This window comes from Dipteris shenzhenensis, chromosome 12 (assembly GCF_047967505.1).
Source record: "Dipteris shenzhenensis isolate YYH24624 ecotype China chromosome 12, Dip_SZ_1.0, whole genome shotgun sequence".
In the NCBI taxonomy this organism is placed as follows: domain Eukaryota; kingdom Viridiplantae; phylum Streptophyta; class Polypodiopsida; order Gleicheniales; family Dipteridaceae; genus Dipteris; species Dipteris shenzhenensis.
In genome coordinates this window covers 23652576-23660907 of record NC_141607.1, presented here as the reverse complement: position 1 = coordinate 23660907, position 8332 = coordinate 23652576, and the positions used below count along the sequence as shown (strand labels likewise).

The window sequence follows — 8332 nt, the reverse complement described above, 5'->3', positions numbered from 1 at the left end:
AGGACATGAACCAACTAACACCCACAGATTTTGAGCCAAAAGTAAACTTCATTAATGATTGAATATCTGATCTCATCTTCATTCTAAATGCATCTATAGAGAATGGACCAAGAAGAGGCCATTCTGGACTATCAAAGTTAGGGAGAGGAATAGGACGTAGGCTTCCATATGCACCTTCTCTTCGAGGAACTTGGTACCATGAATTATAGAGAAAAAAATACTAGACTTTGTCAAGGATGCAGCACTCCGTCCTGAGAACATTAATTCCCCAATATTTAAATGCAAAGCTTGAAATATTCCTATGAGACTATCCAAAGGTTGGGTTTCAACTTTGGTAGAGGGAAAGATATCTACATAGAAAGCAAAGAAAGATGTTAATGGGCCAATCAATCTGTCTCTCTCACTCTCTACCTCTCTCTCTCTCTCTCTCTCTCTCTCTCTCTCTCTTTCTCTCCCCCTCACAAATCTCTCCCCTCTACTATCTCCCCCTAACACCCCTCAACCCCTCCATATCTCTCTCTCTCCCTCCCCCCCTCCCCCTCTACTATCACCACAAGACACCCTCTCTCAAAACGCATGCTCACATACAATCATTAAAATACACAATTGAACTAAAAATGAAAAAAATTAATGTAAAAGAGAGATACAATTTGAAGGAAAGCAAGTTTGACTGGTAGGATCCAAGTTCATGTCTCGAGCCATGTACACGTGCTGAACCTTCACCTTTAATCCTTTTTCTGATTACAAAACCCAGCAATGTGACCCTTCCAATGCTTCTCTTTCTTTACTCTATCCTTTCTAGAAACCTTGAATGGACATATTGCAGATGGTTGCATTGTGACGCATGACATTAACCTAAACTCTCGAGGGATATAAATATCACGGTTGTCCTTCAAAATGTGACCCACACAAGATTGAATTGATAGCTTTAGCCTAGGGGAAGGGGAGTGCTTCACCATTGTAGAAAGAATGGGAGCAAGCAAAGATAAAGAGGTTGGGAGGAGGAAGAGGTTGAGAGGAGGCTGAGAGGAGGTTGAGAGAAGGAAGAGGTTGGGAGGAGGCTGAGAGGAGGTTGAGAGGAGGAAGAGGTTGGGAGGAGGCTGAGAGGAGGTAGAGAGGAGGAAGAGGCTTAGAGAAAGGTGGGGAGTCAATGGGGATAGTTTGGGGGGACTCTTGGGAGGAGTTTGGGCTACTGGGGACACTTTTGGAAATTTTTAAGTTTTTGGAGGGAAAAAAAAGTCACGGATTTGGGGGCCTACCAAGAGAGCCTAGGAGGGTATGGGGACCATCGAAAAGTGAAAGGGGGGAGTAAATGCCTAAAGAGGTGGTGGGGGCGAGAGAGAGGCAAGTGGAATCCTAGTGGGGACCAAGGAGGACTCTCCACCAATGAGAGGCCAATATGGAATACTGCATTCTTTTAATGCCCAAGCCTTCCCATTGGTTGGTTTGCTAATCACAAATCTTAAGGGACTAATCCAAGAGGCCCTTTTTGAGTCCAAAATTTCCCTAATGTCTGCAAATTGTGTTATCTTGCATCTTGATATCATGGGCAAGTACCCTACTCTTGTTGAGACACCCTATCATCGTGTTCATGGCAGGGGATCTACTTGGAGGAACTTCTATGACGAAGGGATGATTATTGGGGAGCAGTATAGTCGGGCTACTGGAACGTCCATGCAGGTATTTAAACATACTTAAGAAATGTCAATATTGTAAATTTGTCTTGATTTTACATACATTGATACATGTTGTCCCCCGTTTACAGGCTCCTGGGGGTATTGAGGAGGAAGAAGGCGAGGGTATTAAGGAGGAAGAAGGCGACGAAGAAGGCTCCAAATAGTAGTGCTAGCTAGCTAGTATTCTTTTTTATACTTTGAAGACACAGGTGGCTTGGCTTCGTGCTATATGTATATAAAAACACTTTTTGTGCCATGAATTAATATACACTCTTGTTATTTTTTTGGCATTCAATTTCCTTGTGCAATGTTTTATCCATGAATGCTTTGTGATGTTTTGGGGTTGTAATGTTTAATTTGAAATTGTAATCGTCAGCTTGTATACGACTTCAAATTTCAGTACTTCGTCCCTTAACTCGTTTAATAATATATAACGAATTACTAATAGGTATAGACATGTGCAAAATCATGCAAATTAAAATGATGTTGGTTGCAGGAATTCCATTTCACACTGTAGAAATGGGATTCCTGCAACCACACAGCGTTCTATTTTTATTTTTATTTTTTGCTATAGAGCGTCTATAAGCGCGTCTTGCTGTCAAAAAGACACGGGTTTAGACGCACTAATATAGACGTGCCCGTCACTTTTAATTTAAGTCAAAAAATGCACCTATGGTCACTTTTCCTTGTTGTGACGGTAGAGGTAAATCCTTCCGGAAAATAGGTATTGTGAGGAGAGAGTCTAAGGAGGAGGGTTCAGAGGATGAGGAGAGTTTGCATGAGCAATTTTGTCATTTAATACTTCAACAAATCTGCCATTTTTGAACTTTTGCAATTTTGCCATTTTCTATCTCAAATCAAATTTTGTATTACCCTCTTTCAAAGGAGAATTTTGTAACATGTAGCAGGATTTGAGAGTTCATGTAAGCTCCAATGGCGAGCCAATGGCATCTTGTAATACCCTTTTAATAAAAAACATATTGATTGTGAGGCTGAATGGGGTTGAAACAAGCCCCATCTTTACCAACAAATATATTTTTTGGTTCTGTAAAGCGTTGTTATATATTGACGGCTATATCGACACTGGAACAGACACTAATACCGACGGATATACCGACTAATCTTTTTAGACGAACATACTGATGTGGATAACAACACTTATGACTTTGTAAAAAAAAAATCAATGTAATTTGTGTCGAAAAGTGGCCAATATCCTGTAGTGCCTCTGAATATGGATGAATGGAGCAATGACTTTTGAATCACACAACGTATCTCTATGTGAACTTGACGTAAACTCTAGCGAATCAAGCCATTGCTCTTCATCGAACATCTGCCTCACTTGAATTAGCCTTAATCTTGTGTTTCTCTGTACTTGCTTTTCTATGGAACACGCTCTAATTATGGCAATGAAGAACCTTTGTTGAATAGAGTAGCTCTTTTTATTCATGGATTGGTGTTGTTCGGGATCGCATGCTCTTGTGGGGTTGGGGATAAAAGCTTGCAAAACTTGTTTCACCATTCATGTCCTTGTGTTTGCCCTATTTGTATCATACCCATATGGCTTTTGATTCCACTCTTTTCGGGAAGGCCTTTTGAATAAGAAATAGCATTCACCTTGTTTTAAAATGGTCATCTTGACCAAGATACAAAGGGAAATGAACATGGACAATTGATTAGCATTTTTTGACCAATTCTCTATTTGACTAAGATCAAAGAAGGGCCAAGTCTGAGACGCGAAGTTTCTATGATCCGCCAAGCTCAGACTCTACTTGTTTGTAGCTCCAGGTCCCATTTTCCGCAACCATTTTCCCACACCCACCTTCTTCCTCCTCTGCCCGCATCCTGTGGATACGACAAACGGAAGCGGCGTGAAAATAACGATAGGCGTCGCCTTGCTTTGCTTGCTATGAAAGCCACCATCGACAAACTTAACGACTTCGATCACTCTGGCCCGACTCACCTTGCTCAAGCGCGTCGACGTACCTGGTAAGATCTATTCTTTAGCGGGAGTTGGAGTGTGTCAATGTGAAGAATACAGCGCCGCTTCTTATGAGTTTCTGTGAGATTAGTTGTATGTGTGTGCGTGTGAGAGAGAGAGAGAGTGTGAGAGAGAGAGGGGGTGAGGCGAGGAGGGGGTTTGCGCTGGGGACGGAGCGAGGTAGGAGAGAGAGATATCCGGCACACAACCGGCATGATTAATGGGCTGCCCCCTCACAAGGATGATGGCGTTTCTGTGCAGGTCCAATGCCGATTACAAGCGGGCAGCCTTGGCTTGCCTCGTTTCTGCAGTTTACGCCATGGAGAAGGATAGAACTCTAAAGAAATTGGAACGGACTCCATTGGCACCGGCCTGGTCTACTCCGTTCAAGTATAAGCTGGTGAAGCTAATACTTGAGGATGGAGGTGAGCAAATTGTGGGAGCAGTTTTCAGATGGAGCAGAAGGTTGTCATGGCTGAGGTGGGAAGACGCTCCGAAAGTCGTGGTTGCCTTCCGAGGAACGATTGCAGAGGGGGATACGCTGAGGAAAGATCTGGCTGCCGATTTGTGCTTGACAATGCAACGGCTACACACAACCTCCAGATTCAAGTCCGCTCTTGCAGAAATTAAGCAAGCAATCCTCGAGAACGGCGTGGAGAAAGTCTGCATCACAGGCCACTCTCTCGGTGCCGCTCTCTGCCTGCTCGCCGGACGAACTCTAGCTCTCGAATACGGATACTTCGTCGACGCTCATCTCTTCAATCCGCCTTTTCCCTCGCTGACCCTGAAGAAATTGTGGTTGCAGAAGGTCCACATCGCTGCTACGACAAAGCTTGCTGCCATCCTCCACGACGATAAAACCCAAAAGGAAATCCACAACAGTTTCCATGCTTTGGAGAAGTGGCGCCCTCATCTCTACGTGAACGTCCATGATCCGATCTGTTCTTCGTACGTGGGTTACTTCTCCCGCAGCCACTCCCTGCTCGAGAGTGGCAAAAGCAACTTGGTGATGCTCGCGGCTCCGCTTTCACTGAGAGCGCTTCTGCAATCAGTGTTCGGGGAGGCCAAACCGTATCATCTCATCCCTTCTGCTGATCTGCACGTTTTGAAGGGAAGCTCCAGGACGTTTATGAAGGCGCATGGAATGGGTCAATGGTGGTCTGAGGATTATGAGATCGAAGATCTGGTCGAGAGTCTGGACGTGAAAGAATATGCAGAGCTTATCAGTCATCAGCAGGCTTCAAGATGAATCTACCCGCGAGTTTGATATAAATCACAGTATATAATTGGTAGATTCTCGTCAAGGATCTTCTCCTATATTCCTGTGAAGAGATCGGGTTGATCTGCAGCTCCACCGAAAAGTCCAACCTATCGTAACTCACGTAAATAGAGCAGCCAGCAGCGAGGTAGAGATCAGCTAAGCCCAAAAATCAAGGCAAGAGCATATCGTGACGCAGCACGTCCACGTGGCTTCCATGCCAGCACAACACTTCCACGTGGCTAGCATGCCAGCTAAGACTTATTGACCTTGGATCTCCACGTGTCTAGTCTTCTTTGGGCTTCCATGCAAACTGTCATGCATGGAGTTGTTGCCAAACAATTGACACGCTCGCATCTCTCTTCAGTAGTCATTACGTCAAGTGGTGGAGACCCCGGGATGGAGGCTAAAGGAAATGACCCACATAGTCACGCTAGAAGTGATCGCAAGTTTGCTTACAGAACTTGTCCAATCCAACATGCAAGTGGCAAATTCGACAGCGCACTTGTCCTCTCGTTAGGTTTCCAATTTGGGGCATGCCTCCCATGTTCAACCCAAACCATACATGGGTGCACAGAGGACAACATTCACCTTTTGATGGATCATTTTTCAAATCTTGTTGAATACTATCACTAGTCCGACGAACAAAAGGTGGAGGAGATTAAACCATCTTTTCAAGGGCTAGTAGAGCGGCATGGTATCAGCAGGTCGACATTCGTGGCAGCATTTGGTTCTTGCCCTCCCAACGGCGTTCGAGAACACAAACACTATTAAGGATGCACTGACTTAACTTCAAGGCCTCAAACAATTGCCCACGGAGACTGCCTAGCAGTTTGGGGTAAAATTTACACATTTGTTGTTGAGAATTGATCCAAACATGGTTGAGGATTTGAAGCTATTGCCCCGACTACATACTATAGTGTCACGGTGCACACACGACCAAGGTCCTAAATCACTCAATGAAGCTCTATTGGTCACGTAATGTATTGAGTTGCTAAAAGCAAAAATGTTAGTAAGGTACCAATTCTTCCTCCATTGATGTCGATTCCATCTAATCCTACACCAATCATCTTCAAAGTGCATAAGCATTTCTACGTTCCTCATTTTGATAGAATTGATCTCAAATAGACAAACCAAAATTGCCAGATTGGGATCCTCAAAGCTCCCAATTCAATCAAAATTTTGATTCCAATGATCAGGTGTCGGGAAAAGAGCACTTGGAGCCGTGATGGAGGAATCGACTTCAAGACAACCCATGCATCCTCCTTCGATCGCATTATGGTGGAAGCAATGTTCAAAAATAAACTAATGCTCGTTTTGATTGACTAAGGACGCTCTTTAACCTCTTCCTAGCATCCTTTCATTCTAGAAGCTAAATCCCTCTATACTCAATACTGACCAATTGTGTTACTTTTGGTGACAATCTCACTTAAGCCGAATCATCATCCGATGCAATCCTAGTAGCTAATTCCTTGTTCGAAATCCCAACTATATTAGTGTTGCCACAATAGATCTTCCCCTTGACCCTAGGATGTGCTTGGCTATCTGAACAAGGTGCAATCATTGATTTTATAAGGAAATGTCTTCAATTAAAACATTCTATTCGAGTTCTATTCACATCCCTTGGCTATTTTCTAAATTCACACACTCAAATATTGTTTCTTCAATCGTTCAAGAAGGCATCTCTGAACAAGCTAAGATAAAACAAATCCCATCGAAGTTTAAAAGTGCTTTGCAGGTCCAATTCGACCCTGGACCCCCCTAGGATGTGATTGGCTATGTGAACAAGGTGCAATCATTGATTTTAAAAGGAAATATCTTCAATTAAAACATTCTATTCGCATTCCTTGGCTATGTTCTAAATTCACACACTTAAAGATTATTTCTTCAATCATTCAAGAAGACATCTTTCAATAGGTTGAGATAAAACAAATCCTGTCGAAGTTTTAAAGTGCTTTTGTAGGTCCAATTCCGACGACAACTACCGCATTTATTTTTCACAATACCCCTACAGGTTCATCTCGCCCTGTTTCAATGCCACAGAGGAGAGGATCTAGTATCTCTACAAGTTCTAAGATAGCATGTCACAAGTATGTTACAAGACAAGATAATTAAGCATTCTAAAAGTCTTGGGCCTGTGAGCCCCACTTAGTAGAAGGTCATATAGATTTTGTATAGATTGCCATCCTTTGAACTGAGTCACTATTCATCGATGAATAGCCATTACCTGGATTGGACGACATTATTGATTCTTTGGCCAATTCAAAAAATTTTACAATTCTCAATCTCAAATCAGGACATTGGCAGATTCTGATACTTAAGGAAGACATACCAAAGATTGCGTTGGATTGTTTAAGTTCAATGTGCTACCCTTTGGGCTCAATAATGCACCTAATACTTTCCAATGTGTTATGAATTTTATATTGCATGATTTGATAGTTCAAGGAAAAGTGTTAGTATACGTGGATGATGTCCTAATCCACACCTCTATATGGGAGTAGCATAAATCTGTCCTCTTGCAGGGATTGTGGCTCTTATGAAAATACAATTTGAAGTTAAATCCTCTCAAATGCAAATGGTCACAATCAAAGTAAAGTATCTTGGCTTTGTCATTTCTCATGAGGAAATCAGACCGGATCCAAACAAATTCAAAGCAATTTGCAATTTTTCTACTCCAAAAAATATCACCCAAAAGAAAATTTAAACATGGACATCTTATTGGTCTTGGTGTTCATTATTAAAGTGTTGAACAAATTATAAAAAATATTCATAAACATCATTAAAACAAATTGTTAAATAAATATTCATACACATAGTTGAGAAAGCAAAAAAACTTCTTTATTTCAAAATAGGATTTACATATAGGAAAGACACTCTAATTCACATTCTTTCCTTCTTCACACTTCTCAAGCTCCTCTTTCCTTAGACGTTCAACTTCCTCTTTTGATTCTGTGGCACTATAGCCTACATCCAACAAGGCATCATATATTTTGTCAAATTTCACTTCTTGAGATTGTGTAGTTGTGACTTGGGTAGTTGCAACCATGCATTTGAGTTGTACTGAGTGATGAACAACCTCACAGTATACTGAGTTGGATGCTATTCTATTCCAACCATCATCCAAGAAGTTTAAAAGATCATCTGTGCCATTAGCCTTATAATGGAGCATTGTTTTACAAAATTTTAGCGGCAAATTATTGAATAGCTCAAAAAATATTATGACTGGCATGCAAATATTTATTGTGCATATTCTACTTGTGCAATTCTTGGTCATAAGGAATGCTATATTTTTTTAAAGAATTTGGCTCTATAGCTCTCTGTCACATTACCATTAAAAATTGGCCAATCAATGGTGTTTTATGCTAGGAGGTCAATTTTCCAACAAACCATGTGCGTTGGCCTTGTCCCAGTAATTGGTAA

At 41.8% G+C, this 8332-nt stretch overlaps 1 protein-coding gene across 1 annotated transcript; it reads left to right on the top strand.

Moving 5' to 3' along the window:
• Window positions 1-3420: 3420 nt before the first annotated feature.
• Window positions 3421-4919, top strand: LOC147895999 (GDSL esterase/lipase At4g10955-like). Its single transcript, XM_087382194.1, has 2 exons — window positions 3421-3662; window positions 3916-4919. The coding sequence occupies exons 1-2, from the start codon at window positions 3421-3423 to the stop codon at window positions 4901-4903; spliced, it is 1230 nt and encodes a 409-aa protein (XP_087238320.1). The 3' UTR covers window positions 4904-4919.
• The last annotated feature ends 3413 nt before the right edge of the window (window positions 4920-8332 follow it).

Excerpts from the sequence above, each read along its gene's own strand:
- LOC147895999 (XM_087382194.1), top strand. The coding sequence starts at position 3,421 with ATGATCCGCCAAGCTCAGACTCTACTTGTTTGTAGCTCCAGGTCCCAT. Across the intron at positions 3,663-3,915 it reads CAAGCGCGTCGACGTACCTG|GTCCAATGCCGATTACAAGC; the intron begins GTAAGATCTATT and ends GTTTCTGTGCAG.